The sequence below is a fragment of the Diabrotica virgifera genome, chromosome 4, assembly GCF_917563875.1.
Source record: "Diabrotica virgifera virgifera chromosome 4, PGI_DIABVI_V3a".
Taxonomy (NCBI): domain Eukaryota; kingdom Metazoa; phylum Arthropoda; class Insecta; order Coleoptera; family Chrysomelidae; genus Diabrotica; species Diabrotica virgifera.
This window is the reverse complement of record NC_065446.1, coordinates 74,892,715-74,916,447: the sequence shown is the minus strand read 5'-3', so window position 1 is coordinate 74,916,447 and position 23,733 is coordinate 74,892,715. Positions and strand designations below refer to the sequence as shown.

General features: G+C 34.1%; 1 protein-coding gene across 1 annotated transcript in view; it reads right to left on the bottom strand.

Moving 5' to 3' along the window:
* Nucleotides 1-23,733, bottom strand: part of LOC114335279 (nephrin-like) — an 838,863-nt gene that overhangs the window by 85,895 nt on the left and 729,235 nt on the right. Inside the window, exon 9 of the mRNA XM_050649180.1 lies at nt 7,453-7,565. Within this exon, the coding sequence (XP_050505137.1) occupies nt 7,453-7,565 (113 nt within the window). The remainder of the gene's footprint in view (nt 1-7,452; nt 7,566-23,733) is intronic.

The following is a 23,733-nucleotide window of genomic DNA, read 5'->3' as shown; positions in this document are numbered from 1 at the left end:
GAGTGTGGATCCGGGCGCTTTATTGCGCAGTTCGGGTTTTATAGGTAATTTCCATCTTGCCCTATCCTTCCATCTTACCCTCCTTTCCCCTAGTTTTATTTATTTTGTTCGTCTTTAGCAATTATTCATCTTCATTCATTTTCAGTACATTATTCTTATTTTATTATTTCACCTTTTAGTCATCATTACTATCTACTTAGAGCTACTGTTCTTCGACAGGCATGCAAACGAGCCGTATCCATCCTTGAGTGTCAAGTTGTTCTCTTGCATCTCTTGCTAGCCAACTCTATTCCGTTTGCCTCTGTCTCTTCATACTTCTACTTCTATCCCTTATTATTCCCTTTCTTCAGTACTACTGCAACGTAGTATTTTTCCCTACTGCGGTTTCTCCACATAGAAGCCACTTCACTCTCTTCTTTACATCCCAAGCCCCTTCATTTTTGTAGTACTAGTTACTGCCTTTTTCCTTACTTCTGTTGGAGTATATCTTTCTTTTTACTTTCACTCCAACAGAAGTTTTCTTTTACTTGTTACAGGTTTCCGAGGTACCTGGGCTGCAGGGTGGAACTCGTCACCTGGGACTACCAAATAATTCGCGGGACGATCGACCAATTCGGGAAATGAAGATTGAATCGAAAAACTGAAAAATAACTGTTTAATATTTTTCAAAAATCCATCGAATGACACTAATGACGACCCCTCCACTCCACCCTCTGGAGGTGGGGTGGGGGTAACTTTAAAATCTTAAATAGAAACCCCTTTTGTTATTGCAGATTTGGATTGCTTACGTAGAAGTAAGCAACTTTTATTTAAAATTTTTTTCCGAATTGTGGATAGATAGGGCTATAACCGGAAAAACGGGTTTTTAGTGATGCGATAGGTAAATTATAGAAACGGTCTAATATCTCGAGAAATACGCTTCCAAATAAAAAACCAAAAAATACGTGATTAATATTTTCAAGAAACTATCTAACATCATAAAACACGACCCTCCACTCCACCCCCTGAAGTTGGGGTGGAAGATAACTTTAAAATCTTAAATAGGAGCCCCCATTGTTTATTGCAGGTTTGGATTCCCTACGTAAAAATATGTAACTTTAATTGGGGACATTTTTTCGAATTATGGATAGAGAGCGATATAATCGGAAAAATACTATTTATTAGCGCCATCTATCAACAATTCTTAAAATGTTTCGAATAAATGTAACTTATTTTTCATGAAGAATCCAAATCTGCAATAAAATATGGGGATTCCTATTTAAGATTTTAAAGTTATCCCCCCCCCACCACCGTGTTTGATGTTATTTGATAGGTTCTTAAAAAATATTAAATACTAAACACATATTTCTTGGTCACCCCACATTGGAATCTTATTACCCAGGATTCCATTGTGAAGAGCATTTGACTACGATAGTTGTGCCCCCATCGCGCATCAGCGTGCGTGGGGTGATCTCTGTTTTAAACTCGGGTCAAAACACCTCGCCCCAATGAATTGTTACACCCGAATGTACCTTTTCGATAGGGTGGACATCTCCCACAGGTGGGGTTGAATCAAATTGCTTGCTTGCTTGCTTGCTTATTTCTTGGTCTTTCGTTTGGAAGTGTATATATTTCTCGAGATATTAGACCGTTTCTATAATTTACCTATGGTATCCCGATAACGTCTTTCCGATTATATCGCCATCTATCCCAAAATTCGAAAAAATGTCTCGAATAAAAGTTGTTTATTTTTACGTAAGCAATCCAAATCTGTAATAACAAATGGGAGTTTCCATTTAAGATTTTACAGTTATCCACGCCCCACCTCCGGGGGGTGGAGTGGGGGGTCGTCTTTAGTGTCATTCGATAGATTTTTGAAAAATATTGAAAACGTATTTTTCAGTTTTTCGATCCAATCTTCATTCTCCACCCGCGGCACCAGGTACTTCGGAGACCATCGCCGTCATGAAATTTGTATTCAGTGACCTCCAAAACCTCCAAATATAAAAATTTAACTCATTTCCGTTAATATTTCCTGAGACCTAAATTTTTCATTTTACATCTCTTCCAGTTGCACTTTAAAAATGCATTTTCTCATGCACAAAATTGTTTGCCGGAGATCAATTTAGTTCACAAAACTGCCTGACACTTTCTCGAATCGAATGCAAAAAGTTGCATGACGATTCATCTTACTGCACAAAGTTCCTAGGTTTTGGGCTTGTTAGTGCTTCGTTGCTTCGCCTAATACGGCTAGAAATAAAATAAACTTTATCTTTTCAAGAAAATTATGAACACGACATGCTTATTATTAAAAAATGGTGGAGGTTCTTACAAAATCCTTTATAAACTGAATTACAGTAGAACCCCTCTAATCGTCACCCTCGGGACTAGGAGTATGGTCGGAACGCAAAAAAGGTCGGATTATCAGAAAAAGTCATTAAATACGTCTGTACAAGATAAAAAGCCTGTATTATTCTCTTCAGTGATATAATAACCATACATATGTACATAATTATATTGCATTAAAATGCCAGAATTCTTTGTTAGGTATTTATTAAATTAATTGCAAAAAAAGGTACATATGTACTGAAAAAATTAGTAGTCTACTTGGAAAAAAAGTCAGTGATAGATTTCTGTTTACAAGACGAAATTCTGGACTTAGCTGCAACGTTTCTCCAATTTTTGATCCACAAGATGTCCATCGGTGTTGATGCTGGATTCTGCTCTATGTACTGAAGGCCGATTTCAAATGCATTCTTGGCATCGGTGTGTGAAATCTGGACAGGAGGTTCGTCAACATCACTGTCGGATTCTGAGTTCACGTTTTCATCACCATCACGTTCCAAAACCGCGGCAACAATGTCGTCATCATTCAGCACTTCACTGGTTTCGCAGTTTTTGTCGCATTGTTCAATCCACTCTTCAACTTCAGCAGCAGGGATTGAATTATTCAGGGTTTGAAGATTTTTAACGATTTCCTACATGTCGTTTTGCTCATCTTCGATCTGGTCAATTTCGGTCATAACTTCTGGCCAAAGCTTACGCCAAGATTTTCTCAGCGTGTCAGGATTCAGTTCTGCCCATGACTTTATTTGTGTGCCCATTGTATAGATAGCATCTTTAATGTTGAAGGATTTCATGGCTTGAAAAATGTCATATCCTTCTTCGGATTTTTCTAAGATAGAACTTATGTATTTTCGGCGATAACGCCTCTTAAAACATTCTATCACTCCCTGGTCCATTGGCTGGATAAGTGATGTGACATTTGGTGGGAGGAAGATAGCTTTTATATCTCCTTTTACTAAATCCTCCTCAGAGGGATACGATGGTGCATTTTCCAATAGCAGTAGAGCTCGAACGGGAAGATTTTTCTTTTTCAAATCCTTCTAAACACGTGGCACAAACTCGTCAAAAAACCACGATTTGAAAAGATTGCAGTCCATCCAGCAGATTTTTGAATGCGGTAATAAACCGGCAATAATGATAAATTTATGTTTTTGAAAGCCCTGGGCTTCTTAGATTTACGTATAACAAACAGGGAAAGCTTGTGTGTACCATCGGCATTGCTACAAGGAGCAACAGTTAACCTATCTTTTAAGAGTTTCGTTCCCGCTACGGTTTCATTTGGTGCAGTTAAGGTTTTACTGGGAAGAATTTTGTAATTTAGGCCTGTCTCGTCTATGTTATAGACTTGGCAAGGTAACAGTTCATTTTCTTTTACGATTTATTGAAACTTCACCGAAAACTCGTTAGCCGCCTCAGCATCAGCAGATAATTTTTCACCACAAATTGAGATAAACCGGATACCATGACGGGTTTTCCAGCGATCAATCCAGCCTTCACTAGCTTTAACTCACTTCCGACTTCTAGTTTTTTGTGCAAAATTATTGTCTTTTCTTTTATGATTGGGCCAGATATCGGAGTTCCCTTCCTTCTTTCTTGGCTGAACCACATCCATAATGCACTATCAAGCAGTTCAAGTTTAGGCTTTTTCAATGTTTTTCGATTCTTAAGAGCGTTTTCTCCATCTATCGTCATTGTATGTGATTCAATGTTTTTCCGATTTTTCCTCCAATCCTTAATTGTTGTCACGCCTACGTTCAGTTCCTTGGAAATTTTTTGTAGTGATTCACCTTTATCCAGCCTTTGAAGCACTGCAAGTTTTTTACTTAACGAGAGAGTAATGTGTTTACGTTTCGCAGACATTTTGAAAACATACGTACACACCACAAGGTTCGAAATAACACTGAAAGAATTTCGAGCAGGCACTGAAGGAATTTGCCGGGGCATGCGGGCAGGTCGGATTACCCGGAGCGTCGGACCATACGAGGGCGGATTAGAGGGGTTCTACTGTATATGTAAAAAACTTACGGCGGTATCACGTACGTGATACCGCCAGAAACTTTACGTCAACGTAGCTCAAAGACTAAACCATACTAAAACTGCAGCAGTTGAGAGCAGGTACAAATTACACACCACTTGAAGGTACACATATGGTGTTCTAGGAATCTGTTATAAAACAGGTTTTACAACAAAATATATCGGCGCGGTATAGTATACCGCATGTCAGAGGTTAAGGGCTAGAGGTAAGGAATTTATCCCATTGTTTTACGAACCGATGTACAGCCTGTTTAGAGAAGTCTTGCGGCTGCTGCTCGAAAAAATCTTTTACGCTGTGTCTAGGTACACGCTAACGTGTACGCAAATAAAAAAATTAGGTACACGCGAAACGTCAAGTCAGTGAATAAAATACTGCTCCAAATAAAATAAACTATATTTTTCAAAAAAATATGAACGCATGCATAATATTAAAAAATGGTGGAGGTTCTTACAAAATCCTCTAGAACTGAATTAAAAAAAAACTAGGATCGGTAAAGTAAAACAACTGGATGAACTTGCTGCCGTACTAATTAATGAAAGAGTACTGAATGGGCTGCTTTTAACTATAGAAACTTAAACAGTGACATGCTGTACGTGATACCGCAAGAAAACTTTACGTCAACATATCTCAAAGACTAAAGCGGGCCATTCATAATCTGATTTGTAGTACCTCTAGTGGTACGACATATTATGTTGGATCTAAAATCAGTCCGTGAATGGGTTGTAGTACTACTAGTAATACCACTAGTGGTACGACTAGTGGTATTACTAAGAAAGTTGGAACGTGAATGCCGATGTTGGATGTTGGATTAAAAATTTCTACTACACTGAAAGTCATAAGTTAAGGATATAGAAAATGTATGCTCATTTTCATAGTTAATTTTTTCGTGAACGGATTAACGGATTTCGCTAAATTTTTTTTATTATCTTAGATATTTCTTTAGTATTTACACAGTTGTGCAAAGATTTAATTAAACTTATTTTTGGTACTTATACCGGGTGGAAGAAAAGTAATGTTTTTCTTATGTTTGTAGTCTTACGTTTTGTGAACATTTTGTTTTTTGAATCTCCCTGATATCTTTAGCTATCTAAAGATAAAGAAAATAACAAAGAAAATAGGTGGTTTTACTCCTTAACGTGTATTTTAACTGACTAAATTAGCACTAACAAATAACAGTTAACAAAACCTTAGAAACAGAAAGGCACATAACGTAAATGATTGTCGATCAGGTAAGCGGTATGCACAACACAACATAAGAGAGACGAGATTGTTTAACGGAGGCTATATGATGTTTTGGGGTGGAATTTCCTTGAAAGTAATACGGATTCGGTATCTACCTGGAGGCTCTTTAAATATCGAGCGGTACATTACACATATTCTTTTTCTTTGAACACTCTTTTTCTTTAGCACTATATAAAGGAAATAATTTCGTCTTAGTGGTATGATAAGCCACGACCTCCTCACGTATCGCAGTCGTCAGTTAAAACACATATTAAAAAGTAAAACCGTCTAGTTTCTTTGTTATTAAAGATATCAGAAAAATTAAAAAAATAGACGGTTTACAAAAGATGAGCCTACAACACAGTATCGATGCGCGACACCACCATTTTACCTTTTCCTCCCTAAAGGGAGTCTCAAACTTTTGTTTCAGTTAAAACACATGTTAAACTACAAAACAGTATATTTTCTCTGTTTCTAAAGATATCAGGCACATTCAAAAAACAAAATGTTCACAAAACATAAGACTATAATAAGATTCCAATGCATACTCATTATTTTACCTCATCCTCCCTACAGGGTGTTTCAAACTCAACATAAGAAAAACATTTCATTTCCTCCACCCCGTATAAGTACAAAAAATCAGTTTGAGTAAATATTTGCACAACTGTGTTAATACTAAAGAAATATCTAAAACAGTAAAAAAAATTAGCGGGATCCGTTAATCCGTTCACGAAAAAATCAACTATGAAAATGAGCATAACTTTTCTATTTCCCTAACTTATGCCTCGCAGTATATTACGTATGGGTTGTCTACAAGTTTCTTTACGCAAACATTCCTAGTTTGCAAATATTTAATAAAAAATAAACTGTCACAAAAATTACCCTTATTAAAATACACGATTATTTATTATCTAATTTTTGTTGGGAAAAAACCTTTTTCCTTTCTGTAAATAAAGACCAGTTTCTTATTAATCTAAAACTATTTTCTTTTGGCATCTTATGCAAATTTACTATTCATTTTTAGATGCAAATCCCAGCTCTAGTTTAGTTTACTAAAATAGAATATAACTACCCTACATCTTAACAAGTCGTAAAAATTACAAGAGTCGTAAAAATTAATTAGTTCATATCAGCCCTAGACAAATGATAGAGAAACGAAACTTATGGCATGCTTAATTACGAAACCTCAACTCATGTACCCAATTTTTAAAAACACAAATCCTCCGAATTATATTTTGCATAGACTTTACTCGATACATTTTTTAGTGTACACCACCGTGAAAACAGGTGGCTGAAAGGTAAGACCTTTGTTGGCGACTAAAAAGATAAAATGTTGGGGCGTGAATAGTCTGGTAGTACGACTAGAGGTACCACAAAGTAGTATCACTATCTCTCTCTTGTCGTACCACTAGCAGTGGTTCCCAACCTTTTATGTCTGGCGACCCACCTTCTGATGTTTATTCATATTCGCGACCCATCCCTCACCCATGTTGATACGCTATTCTGTACTCTGTACGTCACTCAGCTACTGTAAGAGCCACGCCACGACCCACCCGAAATCTGTCCGCGACCCACTAGTGGGTCGCGACCCACCGATTGGGAAACGCTGCACTAGAGTTACTACAAATCAGAGCGTGAATGGCCCGTTTAAACCATACTAAAACTGCAGCAGTTGAGAGCAGGTACAATTACACACCACTTGAAGGTACACAGACGGTTTTCTAGGAATCTTTTATAAAACAAGTTTTACAAAATATAATTTTGGCGGGGTATGTCATACCGCATGTCAGTGGTTAAGGTCAGGTTAAGACCTTTGTGTCATACAACGTAATGATGCAAAAACAAACAATACAATATTTTTATGTACTTACTTCTAATAAAAATGATTGAGGAAGACCACCATTAAATCCTTCTGAACATCGAATATTAAACGACGTCATTGAGATATTGAGCAGAGTACAGTTATGAACTTGATCTGGTCGACCTGGAACAAAAAAAGGTATTTTAAGGAAAACAATTTTCAAAAAGGTCGGAAATTTTTTTCCCGTGGAATATATTTAATATTAAGAGACAAGAATATTTAATAATATTATGTCATAGAACCATAACAACCGTGTTAAAATAGTTATTTATGAAACAGTTCGCGAATTATGCTTTTTGCGAACGCACGCGATTTATATATACCGCGTAAGTTCGCAAAAAGTACTTAAAGCTCAGATTCATACAATATTTTATCTACGATAAACAAATAAATAAACTGTAACTCTTCGTCACTGCAATTCATTTCTATTCTACAATTTTTAGAACTTTGACATTTAAAAATCCTAACTAATTTCAAACCACAAAACTGTCAAAAATTCTGTTGTAAGTCATTGCTCGTATTGTCATCACCATGACAACGAGTAAGTTAGGGATATTTGATTATATGAAAGTGTGCCAAAAAACCCATTGATAGTGTGCGAAAAAGTAAATCCCATTTAAATTACATTGTTACTTCACGCACACTTTAAACCCTTCACGCAATGCTATCTATAATGACAGTTTTCACAAACTAAAAAATTATACATAATATGACATAGAGTAGATAAATGTAATTTTTAGCACTCCATACGAACGTTAAAAAAGCTACTTTAAGGCACTAGTGCTTTAAAATTTTTAAGGCACTGCAGTTAAAAGTGAATTGTCAAATTGTGAAACGTCAAAATATTTATATTTCTTTTATTAACATTAATACTAATAGTACAACTTGCGCAATGTGAAAAAGGCTGTTTAAAAGGTTTTTTTAAATTTAATTTAAACTGTATTATTGCATTTTTAACACGTTCGTAGAAAAAAAAATATTAAAATTTGTTAGAATATACAACAATAAAAGTAAGATGCTATTCTACAGTTATTATGATTTACGTATTGACAGTTTAGGCAGTTTTGATTTAATGTCAAGAAAAATATAAAAATGGAATATCAGTCAAGTTCAAGTAAACGTTTTTGTAGATATTGTCTTGTAATTGAGAATGAATAAATTATAATTGTTGATATATAAGACGTTTGTAGAAAAAATATTGTATGATATACGTGTTAAAAAGTACATTTTTAAGGCACTCATGTGAATTGCAGAATTCGCTTCGCTCATTCTGCAAACTTTCACGTGCGTGCCTTAAACGTGTACTTTTAACACTTATATAATAAATAACTATTATTGAAACAGTGTATATTTCATTATTTTTTTATTATTAAATATTTAATGTTACTTAATATGCTTGTGCAAGTACAGTCTGCAGCTTAAACATCTTTAATCCTTCTTCTTCCTCTTATATTTGTTGTAGATCTGTCGATCTGTTAATTCCGACGTTGAAGTATTTCTTGAAAGGTAAACTGCCATCTATCTCTCCATCTTTTTGGTGGTCTCCCAAATGCTTGTCAGCTGCTTTTCCTTCTAGCGCAACTCTTGGTAGTCTGTGCTCTTCCATTCTTTTTACATAACTGAACCATTCTCTTCGTCTTTGCATACCCCATCTTACTATATCTTGAACGCCATACATACCTGACGATGTTGTTTCGTATTCTATCACTTCTTGTCTTCCCCGCTATTGCTCTTATTGTCTTCATTTCTGCTGTTCGTAGCATGCTTTTGGTTTTATTGATGCCTTCTCTTGATTCAACACCAGAGGTCATAACAGATCTGATGCAAGTTTTATAAATTCTAACTTTGCTGTCCATTCTCATATATATGATCACATCTCTGAAACATCCGGGAATAATTACGGCCTTGTTTATTTGTTCCCTTAGGTCTCTGGCTGGGTCATGATAACTTGGTAAATCTACACCTAGATATTTGAACTGGTTTAGCTGTTCTACGGGTTTCCTCTCTACCACGAGCTGGCATCTAATTGAACATTTCGCAATAGTAATGCATTTTGTTTTTTTGCATGGATATGTTCATGGTGAATCGTCGACATACTTGGTAGAATCGGTGAAGTTGTCTTTGTAGGTCATCTTCATTCTCTGCAATGAGGACTGCATCATCCGCATAGCACACTATAGTGATTCTACTGTAACCGAGTGTATACTAGATGTAGCGATTCCACATCTATTATTTCATCCATTAGAATATAGCTGAGGCTATCTCCTTGTCCGATTCCCCTTGGTGTTGGTATGTTGGCCGTAGTGGTGTCGTTCGATTTAATTTTTGTTGTGTTCTTATTGTTCTTTTGTCTTATAACTTCCAAAATGTTTGCCGGTATCCTCTTTGCTTCATTTTCTGTAATTTATCGCTAAATCTGACTGTATAAAATGCTTTTGTTAGGTCTATGAAGCAAATATATGCGGGTTTGTTGTATTATATCGACTTCTTTTTCACTTGTTTAACCAAAGGTGAATTAACTAGGCAGTAAATTTAATAGCATATTTTTATTTCCCACCTCAGTTAATCCATTAAAGAGAGGACTTAAAAGATTATTGGTCAAAGAGCTTAGTAAGACAATTTTCGTTGTTTAGAATAATACCTTTTAGGGGAGTGCAATTAGAACGAAAATATGCATTGTTTCGGAAAAATTCAAACAAGCTTATATTTTTCTAAAACCTTTTTTGTTAATTTATATACATGTTAAAGTAAAAAGTTCTACTCGCGGATTTGGCTGCTAATTGTTTATTAATTTTTTAAACAATAACAATTGCTTTGTGTTAATAATTTTAAAAATATCGTTAAATTCATCATTTTACTTTGATCAAATATGTTTCTATTTTGTTTTTGATTATACTGAATCCGAATATGGCATTAAAATTTGAAAATTCTTATACATAAGCTATTATACAGTATGTCTTCGTAGATAGGAACCACATGGAAACATTTTTTTTTCAATTTTACGAAAAAAAGTTATTCTACATAAAATGCTCTGGATAGTCGAAAATCTAAAACTTAACCATCAGATATCAAAGTTTATCAATTTTATACGAGTTATGTCAAAAATATAAATTTCGTTAAAGAGTAAAGTACCTTTATATTTCAGAATATCAAAAAATGCTATTATGAAAAGTTGTTTGAGATTAAAAACTATGTTTAAATATACCATTACATTATTCTAATCAAAAATTGTTTTTCAATTTTTTCTCAAATTACGGATACTCATCATCATTTTATTACAATTATGATAACTATTTTATTATCATTTTAGGAAAAAAAATTATTCTTCATAAAATGCTCTCCCTGGTCTAAAATCTAAGATAAAATCATCAGATATTAAACTTTTTTTAATTTTATACGAGGTATGTAAAAAACATGCATTTTTCTTAAGAGTTAAGTGCCTTTATTATTCACAATATTTTAATTAGAAGGATGTAATTGAACACTAAAACAAATTCTATAACTCCAAACAACGTTACTTAATAACAATTTTCGATATTGTGAAATTTAAAGATACTTTACTCTTGAGTGAAATTCATATTTTTTGACATACCTCGTATAAAATTCATTAAACTTGATATTTGATGATTGTATCTTAGATTATATACGATGTAGAGTATTTTATAAAGAATAAATTTATTTCGTAAAAGTGATAATAAAAAAGTTATCAATAGGTTCCAAGTTACGCAGACATAATATATAAGAGCTTAAAAAATTTTTTTGCTAAACATTTATTATTTTTTAAGTTTATTATCAAATTTATTTTAGGTAAGTTTTACAGAACAAAGTTTTGATCACTTTATATAAACATTTTTTTAGCTGGTAATTTTCGGTTTTTGTATTACATTTTTGTTATCTGTCTTAATTTTCTCAAAAAGAAATAGTCTATTTCATTTCTAAAGTAAAATAATTCAGTGCATTTTCAATATTACATCCTAATCTTTAAAAAAGCACTTATAAAATTGTAATATATCTATTCAAACTTGAGTAATACCGTCTTAAAGTGGGGGTAATTCTATAAAACTACGAAGATTTCAAAAATTACACTTTTTAAGACGTCATGTCATTTGAATTAAATTTTTGAGATTTTTTTTAATGAAACATCATTTAGTACGATGCTTGAAAGGTAAGTTGTGCAAAATTGAGGATTTTATAAGAAAAATTGTATTAGTTACACATTTTTGAATCATTTTTAAACAAAATTCATGTAAGGCTCACTTTCCGCCCCCACCGTACTTATGCCCATACATTTTATTTCTTTTTATTATAGCCATAAGATAGCTTAATTACTCTTCTTTTAGGTTCAATTTGTAAAATACCATTTGATCCATTAGTTAAAGAATTACATTAAAATAACTCAACCGTGCACTTCGCCGTACGCTAGTTTACAGTGCGCCAATGTTTGTGAGAAGGGTGACTTTAGCGTTATAAATAAAAAATTATAGAAGATACAGATTTAATTTTAGAAAATTCTTTATATAAGGTTGTTTTTGTAAAATTTTCTGAATTTTTTAATGGTCAAATCAGTTTTGTTCTGAAATTTATATTTTCGGAGTTATTTAAAAAAACATCAAACTTCGTAGTTCATTTGTTTAATAAAAAATGAAGCACCCACTTCTCGAGTAGAACTTTTTGATATGTTGTTTATTAAACATTTCTTAATGAAATTACAAAAATATTGTTTGATTTTTTCCGAAGTGAAAATCTATATGCACTATATGCTATTTATCATTATTTGATATATTTGATACGGTATTTAAACTGCTCGTCAAAAGTTAGGAATATAGAAAATTATGCTCATTTTCATAGCTGATTTTTTCGTGAACCGATTAACGGATTCCGCTATTTTTTTTTATTATTATACGAGTATATTTTTATTTAGTATTTAGATTATTTACACAGTTGTGTAAAGATTTACTCAAACTTCTTTTTGTACTTATACCGGGTGGAAGAAAAGAAATGTTTTTTTATGTTAGTTTTGTGACACCTTGTAGGGAGGATGAGGTACAAATGTTAGTATACATTGAAATAGTATTGAGTCTTACATTTTGTGAACATTTTGTTTTTTGAATGTACCTGATATCTTTAGAAACAAAGAAGATAGGTGGTTTTACTCTTTAACATGCGTTTTACCGGAAACAAAACTAAATTAACAATAAAAAATAACAGTTAACAGAACTTTAAAAACAGAAAGGCACATAAGGTAAACAGTTCTTATTGACACCTATAAGAGTTATTTGTCGACTAGGTAAGCGGTAAGCACAGCGCAACATAAGGGAGACGAGATGGTTTAATGGAGGCTCTGTGACGTTTTGAGGTGAAATTTCCTTGAGAATAAGTACTGAGTTGGTGTCTACGTGAGGCTCTTTAAATATCGAGAGGTACATTACATAGATTTTTTTCTTTAAACACTCTGTTCTTTTCGCACTATATGTAGAGAATAGTTTCATGTTAGTGGTATGATGGCTTCCTCACGTATCGTATGTAGTCAGTTAAAATCCATACAGTCCAGGGTAATAAGGTTTTTTCCATGACACTTGAACAGCCAGGGTACTGAAGAGTTTTTTCGGCAGGTAATACCTATAAGAGAAAATTTCCTGCGTAGGATCTTGCGGCCATTTTTATTTATAAACAATTAAGTGTCAAAAATGTCATTTTTCATTTTTTTTTCAAATCAATGGAAAACAGGGAAATTTCTGGTTATTTTAGTACAAATATCTTCGAGATTATGGAAAAATCTTTAAAATGACGCATTACAAAGTTTGATATACTAATTTATTGTTAATATAATTGCGAAAAAAGGTCAGAATTGCAAAAAAATGATTTTCGCAATAACTGTTGTAAAAATTAGTGTACAGCTTTGAAATTGTCAAATAAGGGTTCTTTGGTGCTTAATATGTGACAAAAATTTCAAAACGATTCATTCAATTGTTTAAATTTTATTCAAATTATTTATCCCAGAGAGCATTTTTTTGCAATAACATAAGTCCGAAGGAAATGACGTTAGAACCATTCCACGAGTGTCAAATGAAAGAGCATAAGCTATATTTTCAACTTGGTTTAAAAAAAGTGAATAAATAATGCATTTATTAGTAATAAATAATTATGCAAAAGTATCGTAAATCTTTCCTTATAAACTTTTTATTCTGTTATATAAGAAATTATACATATTTATTACAATTTTTTATCTATTATGATATAGATTACATTACTTGGTAGTTGTGCACTTAAAACAGGGTAAAAAAGTTAATTTTTTTGGAAAAAGTTATTCAAAAAGTTTTTAAAGAAAAATTGACGATACTTTTGCAATATTATTTATTACTAATAAATGCATTTTTTATTCACTTTTTTAAACCATGTTGAAAATGTAGCTCATGCTCTTTCATTTGACACCTGTGGAATGGTTCTAAGGTAATTTTTTTTTGACTTATGTTATTGCAAAAAAAAATGCTCTCTGGGATAAACAATTTGAATAAAATTTAAACAATTGAATGAACCGCTTTGAAATTTTTATCACATATTAATCACCAAAGAACCCTCATTTGACAAAATTTTCAAAGCTGTATACTAATTTTTACAACAGTTATTGAGAAAATATTTTTTTTTTGCAATTCCGACTTTTTTCGCAATTATATTAACAATAAATGAGTATATCAAACTTTGTAATACGCCATTTTAAAGCTTTTTCTATAATCTCGAAGATATTTGTACTAAAAAAATCATGTTTCACTTTTTTCCGTTGATTTGAAAAAAAGGGAAAATGCCATTTTTTGACAGTTCTTCTTCTTCTTAAAGTTCCCTCTCCTATCGAAGGTTGGATATCATAATGGCTATGGTCACTTTGTTGGCTGCTGCTCTGAATAGTTGTAATGAACTACAGTTCAACCATTCTCTAAGGTTCCTCAGCCAGGAGATGCGTCTTTTGACAGTTAATTGTATATAAATAAAAATGGCCGCCAGATCCTACGCAGGAAATAGTTATAACTTGTTCCTATAGGTATTACCTGTCGAAAAAACGCTTGAGTACCCTGGCGGCTAAAGTGTCACGAGCAGGGTATATTTTTGTCTTATTACCCTGGCCTAATATTAAAGAGTAAAACCGTCTACATTTATTGTTATTGAAGATATCAGAGAAATTAAAAAAAAAATAAATATATTATCAAAATATGAGCCTAAAACATAATATTGATGTATACCCATCTTTGTGCCTTTTCCTCCCTACAAGGTGTCCAAAACCTTTGTTTCAGTTAAAACATATTATGTTAAACTACAAAACCCTCTATATTCTTGTTTCTAAAGATGTCAGGGACATTCAATAAAAAAAAATGTTCACAAAATATAAGACTACAATACTATTCCGATGTATACTCAAACATGTATTTGTACCTCGTCCTCCCTACAGGGTGTCTCAAACTTACGAAAACATTTATTTTCTTCCATCCGGTGTAAGTACAAAAAAGAAGTTTGAGTTAACCTTTGCACAACTGTGTAAGTACTAAAGAAAAATCTAAAATAATAAAAAAAATGAGCAGAATCCGTTAATGTGTTCACGAAAAAATCAACTATAAAAATGAGCATAATTTGATATATCCCTAACTTTTGACGAGCAGTTTATTTACCTTTTTTTAATTTTTTCCTAAGTATTTTATTTGCTTATTTTGTGAAATTTATCATTTTGATATTTTTGAATATAGTGAGTTATACCGTTTCTTATTTTAATAATATTTGCCTTCTTTTCCTTTGATTCGTAAACAACCCCTAAACAATGGCGCCCTTTCTCATCTATTTTTGGAAAAGCTGCTGTCTTCTTTATTTCCTTTTTTTGTTGTTAAGGTTCTATTCCTTACTGGGTTTCTCACCTCAAAAAACGACCCCGCCCATAATCTACGTAGAGTGAGCAACAGTGTCCTATAATTAATTCAACGTAATCTAGATCACTAGGTATATTGATTCAGTCAACTCTCCATCCATGCTAATAACTGATTGTTAATTGTTATCCTGCTATATTGGCAATTGGGACTCCCAATCGGGACAAAAGAGATCAAGTTTACATGGATAACAGGAGACATGGATAATATGCAATATACAGTTTCACCTATTATAGCGGAGTAAGTCTAGATTCTACGTCTTGAATCAGGAGCCTAGATAACAACTTCTGCTCAAGGTGACGGATACATAGTTTCCTCATATTGACTGGATTATAAACAACTGAGAAACACTGGATAATATGATTCTCTGCAAATTAATCAATACGTTCGCATGACAGTGGAGTCTCCACAGATATATTACACCAATTCCCATTACCGATACATTTTTATAATATACTAGCTGACCCGGCGAACTTCGTACCGCCTTAGAAATAAATCAATAATTTGTCAAAGTTCCATAAATAAAAATTAACATAAAATCAAAAAATACTTAAAAAATATACAGGGTTTTTGTTAAAGAATGGGCCATAGCTTAACCTTAGATTCCTGAGCTTAAAATAGGTCGATTTAAGCTAACTTACCTTAGTACGAAAGTTGATAATAACCGAAATACAGGGTCAAAGTTAAACTTGAATAAAATTCTTGAATATTTTCTGACAGGCATGGGATAACAACACGAAATTTGGTAAGCGGGGGTTTTTTGGGATAAGAAATCTAAATTAGCCACCAAAAATAAGGTATTGCCAAGAGGGCGCCACATACGTCTTTCAACGCTCATTTAATAAGTTTAATTTTTTTATTTCTCACTCTATATAGTCGGAGAGATAGAAGCGGATTTTGTGCGTGATAAGTAATATGAAAAAACTATACGGGGATATGTTGAATTAGCTGTGTACATGACTTTCACCAACGGCCGGAAACCAGAGTTGGGGCCGAGGGTAGTTATAAGGGGTCAAATTCGCGAATTTTATTATTTTTTTTATGACGCTCATGATCGAGATAGTGCCCCAAAATTTGGGAATAAGTAGGTCATGACGTAATTAAGTAAAATCTCTAGGGGCGGAAAGCTGCGTGGCCGACAAAGCGGTGGGGGTAGGGGTGAATATAAAAAATATAAAGGGTTTTTTGCGCTGTTCGTGATTGAGATAGTGAACCAAAATTTGGGAATAAGCAAATCATGATATTACTAAGTAAAATCCCCAGAGCCGGAAACCAGAGTTGGAGATGAGGGTAGTTATAAGGGGTCAAAGTCGCCGTTTTTATTATTTTTTTGTGACGCTTATGATCGAGAGATTGCACCAAAATTTGGGAATAAGTAGGTCATGACGTAACTAAGTAAAAGCTCCAGGGGTGGCACGCTGCGTGGCCGACAAAGGGGTGGGCAGGGGTGAATATAAAAAATATAAGGGGTTTTTTGCGTCGTTCCTGATTGAGAGAGTGCACCAAAATTTAGGAATAAGTAGACCATGACATAACTAAGTAAAATCCTCAGAGCCGGAAACCAGAGTTGGGCATGAGGGTGGTTATAAGGGGTCAAAATCGCCGTTTTTATTATTTTTTTGGTGACGCTCATGATCGAGATAGTGCACCAAAATTTGGGAATAAGTAGGTCATGAGGTAACTAAGTACAACCTCCAGGGGTGGACCGCTGCGTGGCCGATAAAGGGGTGGGTGTAGGTGTAATATAAAAAATATAAGGCGTTTCTTGCGACGTACTAGATTGAGATAGTGCACCAAAATTTGGGAATAAGTAGACCATGACTTAGCTAAGTAAAATCCCCAGAGCCGGAAACCAGAGTTGGGGATGAGGCTAGTTTTAAGGGGTCAAAGTCGCAGTGTGTATTATTTTTTTGTGACCCGGCACAAGATTTGTCCCCCACGCAGCGTTCCGCCCCTGTAGATTTTACTTAGTAATGTCATGATCTACTTATTCCCAAATTTTGGTGCACTACCTCGATCACGATCGGCAAAAAACCCCCATATATTTTTATACTCACCCCTGCCTACTACCCCTTTGTACCCCAAGTAGCGTTCCGCCACTAAAGATTTTACTTAGTTACGTCATAACCTACTTACTCCCAAATTTTGGTGCACTATCTCCATCATGAGCGCCACAAAAAAAATAATAAAAACAGCGAATTTTATCCCTTATAACTACCCTCTTCCGCCACTCTCGTTTCCGCCTCTGGGGATATTACTTAGTTATGTCATGGTCTACTTATTTCCAAATTTTGGTGCAATATTTCAATCACGAACGTCGCAAAAAACCCCTTACATTTTTTCATATTCACCCCTGCCATACCCCTTTGTCGACCACGCAGCGTTCCACTCCTGGAGGTTTTACTTAGTTACATCATGACCTACTTATTCCCAAATTTTGGTCCACTATCTTAATTACGAACAGCGCGAAAAACCCTTTATATTTTTTATATTCACCCCTACCCCCACCCCTTTGTCGGCCCCGCAGCGTTCCACCCCTAAAGATTTTACTTAGGTACGTCATGACCTACTTATTCCCAAATTTTGGTGCACTATCTCGATCATGAGCGTCATAAAAAAAATAATAAAATCCGCGACTTTGACCCCTTATAACTACCCTCGGCCCCAACTCTGGTTTCCGGCCGTTGGTGAAAGTCATGTACACAACTAATTCAACATATCCCCGTATAGTTTTTCCATATTACTTATCACTCACAAAATCCGCTCCCAGCTCTTAGACTAATATACTTTTTGAATCAAAACTTTTATTCTCTTAATATTTTTACTTAAAAAAGGTATACCACATTCATCTCGCTAAACTCAACTGTTTTCGAGATAAACGCATTTTAAATCTGCGATATAACATAATTTCTTGCATAATATTATTGTAGTTACACCCAAAAAATCAACTTGAAACCATAAGAATTATGCCAGTTCTCATATTTATGTCATTGCGTCGCAAATTCTATTTTAAGAAATTTGCGATACATTTTTGGAGATTTTTATGGTTTTAAATTGTTTTTCGGGTGTAACTACAGACTTAAAATGCGTTTATAGAGAATATAAGAGAATAAATGCTTTGATTCAAAAAGTATGTAGAGTGGGCAATAAAAAAATTGAACCTATTAAATGAGCGCTGAAAGGCGTATGTGGCTCCCTCTGTACACTACATATATCGGTTTGGTGGCGAATTCAGATTTTTTGTCCAAAAAACCCCGCTAACCAAATTTTGTGTTATTATCCCATGCCTGTTAGGAAATATTCAAGAATAAATAAAATAAAAGCTTAACTTAGACACCCTGTATTTTGGTTATCAACTTCCGTACAAAGGTAAAATAGCTTAAATCGACCTATTTTAAGGTCAAGAATCTATGGTTAAGCTATGGTCCATTGTTTACCCAACACCCTGTATGTATATATTACCTAATATAAAAGTATCTATTTAATTCATTCTGATAAGTAATATTTTTTGCGGTGCGTAAATATTAAACGATGGCGGTTTTTCAAGGCACGAATAATTTTCCTTGAAAGAAACATGGACACTCAAATTTTTCCGCAAACTCCCAAAAAACTTGCGATTATAAACGTCACTGCTAAGCTTGATACATACATACATCAAAAAATATATTACTGTTTACTAAGTATAAATAATTATGGGGGGGGGGACAAGCCCCCTTTTTACTTAGGTTGGAGGTACCAACTCATAAACTATCCCGGGCTCATGTACAACAACTTTTATTAAGGTCATCATATGATGAAATGCATAGTTTGCGAGTCTATAAGGTACATACATACATATAAACATTCATTTTTATTTATATAGAAGAGGAAATATTTAGATGGCTCTCAAAAAATAACGGTTGGTGATAGAAAAGTGAAAATTTAGAGTTAAACGTACATTTCGGTTCTACATCATATAAAATTAAAAAAGAACAGTTTAAAAAAAAAAAAAGTAATTATGGGGGGCAAACCCCCTTTTTACTTAGGTTGGTGGTACCAACTCAGAAACCATACCGGGCTCATGTACAACTTGGATTAAGGTCAACATATGATGAAATTCATAGTTTGCGAGTCTATAAGGTACATACATACATACAAACATTCATTTTTATTTATACAGAGTGGCCCAAAAGTCTGGAAACGGCCAATTATCTCGTAAATTGCTAGACATAATTGTACAAAATTTGAGGTCCACCTATTTTGGGATACGGAGATTCCATATTTGATATTTGCAATGTTGCCAGATTTGCCGTTTTTCTTATATTATTAGTAACTTTGGTTTTTCAAATTCATCATCCTGTATATTCAGTCACTATTGGAATCTCCTATTCAATACGAGTTCAACCATATGTAACACTAATGATTTTATGTAGTCTGGAAGGTCTTAAATACATAAAACAGAAGTCTGGCAACGCCTAACTGTCTCAATAAATTTTTTAATACTAACTATTTTCAACTACATTAAAACGTAACAATTGATAGATTACAACATTTTTTAACATAATGGTTACTTTATCAAGTGTTCAAAATATGCTCCATTTGTGAGTTGACAGTACCCGAGTACCCTAATCGATGGTAGAATGCGTCTACCACATTTCTCCATGATTGTCTAGAAATTATTCGTGATTCATCAATAATTCGTTGCCTCAGCTCTGCAAGACTTGCTGGTTTAGTTTTGTAAACTGAATTTTTCAAGTATCCCCAATAAAAATAATCTTTAGGATTGAAATCAGGTGAACGTGGAGGCCATTCAATTCTACCTCGTCTACCAATCCATCGGTCAGGAAATATCTCATCTAAATAACGCCGAACATTTACACCAAAATGAGCTGAAGCTCCATTTTGCTGAAACCATATCTGATTAAAATTGGCCCCAAACAAGTTTCTCAGTGTAGGTACAATTTCATTTCTAAGTAACATTTCGTAAGAATGGCCCAATTAACTGAGTACCTACTATACCTGACCATATAGTTAATTTTTGTGGTCTTTGAGTATGGTTTTTACGCATCCAGTGTGGATTTATGTCGTTCCAGTATCTTAAATTGTGTCGATTTACACTTCCACACAGTGTAAAGGTTGCTTCATCGGAAAAACATATTCTGTTACGAAATTTTCATCATTTTCAATTTTATCCATCATTATCTCAGTAAACTGTAATCTACGATCGAAGTCATCTTCACTTAATTCTTGCAATAAGTTAATTTTGTATGGTTTAAATTTATTCTTACGTAATACACGTAAGACTGAAGAACGACCTACATCATGTACTTACTTATGCAACCCTGCGTGAGGATGTATGTGGATCTTCAACAAAACTTTGTATTATATCTAAAGTTTTGTTGTCATTCATAACTCTTTTCGGTCTACCTGATCGGTATCTATCTTTTACTTCTCCAGATTCCTCAAATCGCTTTACAGTTTTTTGTACCGTCGCCTTATGAACAGGAGAACGGTTTGGGAAAGTATCATTGAACAAGTTGGCTACTTCACAATAAGATATTTTTCTGTCACCGTACCCTCTCATCATTAGAATAGTAATTCATTATTTTTCGTTAAGCGCCATTTTACAGAAGCAATTTATCTTGCAGAACTTTTCAAAACATAACTACTGTCAGTTTTAGTCAATAATGTAAATGGTGAACAAATGTCAAAATCACAGCATTCTACATTTAAATATTTAAATTTATTATAATCTACATATTTTGCACTGTTTTATGTATTTAAGACCTTCCAGACTACATAAAATCATAAGTGTTACATATGGTTGAACTCGTATTGAATAGGAGATTCCAATAATGACTGAATATACAGGGTGATGAATTTGAAAAACCAAAGTTACTAATAATATACGAGAAACGGCAAATCTGGCAACATTGCAAATATCAAATATGGAATCTCCGTATCCGAAAATAGGTGTACCTCAAATTTTGTACAATTATGACTAGCAATTTACGACATAATTGGCCGTTTCCAGACTTTTGGGCCACTCTGTATAGATTAAGATTCGGGCGAGGACTGAAGACATGATAGACTACGGCATTTAGCACAAAATTAATCGATTTTTAAATACAGCACCTAGGGACTTGTGTTCATTGTGTTCAGGATAATGTATGGAAATAAATCTACTAGAGAAAAATGGGTGGAAATGCATATATGCATTTTAAATTTCACAAAATGCATCCAAAAGTGCATAAACATGTCAAAATTAGTACATTAAGGGCCAGAGTTTATTACTCGGGAGTTTTTGGGATCGCTAAAGATGAACCGATAACCATCAGAACCGATCACCGCAGCACCTGGTGCCCAAGTTCACTGCTAAGGCACATCATCTAACGTTTCGAGGGTTTTCGGCACTAAATTGATGCAAAAAGCATATTTGGGGTGGGGGTTTGAGGTGTATGAGCAAGAATGCGCCATCAAAACCGACCCATCGGTACACCTGGTGCCCAAAAACCCTCCAAACTCAAGAACATAACATGCCCTAACCGTGACCTTGGGCACAGGTGATCTGTAGGTCGATTAAGGTGGCGTAATCGTCTTCAGCGATCCCAAAAACAGCCTAGTAATCTACTTGCATGCATTCAAGGCCGAAATTCTTCGAAACTCCTGAAGATAACGTGCCTTAGTAGTGACCGTGGGCACCAGATGCTTCAGGGGTCAGTTCTGATAGCGAATTAGTGTTCAGTAAGCCCTAAAACCACTCTGTTGATCTGTTTAAATCAATTTAGTGGCGAAATTGCTCGAAACTCTAGAAGATGACGTGACGCTAGACACCAGGTGGTCTAGGTGTCGGTTCTGATAACGTATTCGTTTTCGGCAACCCCAAAAACCGCCCGAGTAATTTATTTGCATCATTTTAGTGCCACAAGCCCTCGAAACTCCAGAAGATGACGTGCTTTAGCAGTGATCCTGGGTGCCAGATGCTCCGAAGGTCGGTTCTGATGGCATAGTCGTGTTCAGCGACCCCAAAAACCCCAAAAAGGGTTAAAAAAGTAACAAAATCTGACCCTTAATATGCTTATTTTGACATGTTTATGAACTTTTAAGTGAAATTATCATTTCCACCCATTTTTCTATAGTAGAATTTTTCCTGACATCATCCTGAATACAATGCAAAAAGTTGTAAGTGTCTAGGTGTTGTATTTAAAAATCGATTTATTTCGGTATTTTTAGTGCTAAATGCCCTGCTATGAGAAGCAATAAACCTACAAAATTTTTACATTTGAATGAATCTCAATGAAATTTTTTGCATTCGATTCGTAAGGCATATCAAAGAAACATGAAACGTAAATTACGTTTCATGGAAATACTGCTAAACAAATATACGTCCGGCCATTTATGAAACTCTCCGAAAATAAAAATGTGTCATGAGCATGAATCACACTCGTTTCATTGGTAGGCGGTAGATTTGTTTAGCAGTGTTTTATTTTCATGAAACATGTTTCACGTTTCATGTTTCATGTTTCATGTTTCATGTTTCTCGTTTCATGTTTCTTTGGTGTGCGGCTTGCCTGAGGGCATTAGGAAACTTGTAAATAATTTTTTTTTGAGAAAGGAAAATAGATGGTTTTGCTTGTATTTGTGTTTCAATTTGTTAATTTTTTTTTATTTGATACACTGTATTTTTACAATCTATTCTATACAAAAAGTAAGAAGTAAATGGTATGTAAGTCAATTAACGTGAGTTAGGTACCGTCCAGTGACAGTTATCTAAGTATTATTGTGGTAGGTCGTTTGGCCATATTCTCTTCAGTCTTCTTTTAGTAAGTGGTTGGGAGAATAAATTATTTATCATATCGTTGGTGTGGTCACTGTTGCAATTTTTGTATTTTATTGAAAGATTCTTTATTAAGTCCTTGATTAGTGGGGTGTCCAGATCATTGTCAAGTGTTGGATACGTACCATGGATCTTTACTTATCATATGGAGTATTTTGGGCTGGAATGTTGTGAGTATCTTCGTATTTGAAGGTTTATTGCAGCCCCATTGTTCTATTCCGTATGACCAAACTGGAATAAGTATAGCTTTGTACAGAAGCAGTTTATTTTCAAGGGATAACTGAGACCTCTTGTTAAATAGCCAGTTTATATTTTTTAGTTTAATATCTAATTGTTTACGTTTAGTTTTAATGTTTGTTTCCATATGAGTTTCTCATCCAGATGCAATCCCAAATATTTGACAACTGGTTTGATGGGAATCGGAGTATTATTTATAGAAACTTGAGGACATGCAGATTTTTTTGTTGAAAAAGTAATTTGTACTGATTTGCTGGCATTAACGTTTTTTATTTTCTATCGCTTGAGCCAAATTGTAATTGATCTAAATGATTTTGTACTTTTTGTGATG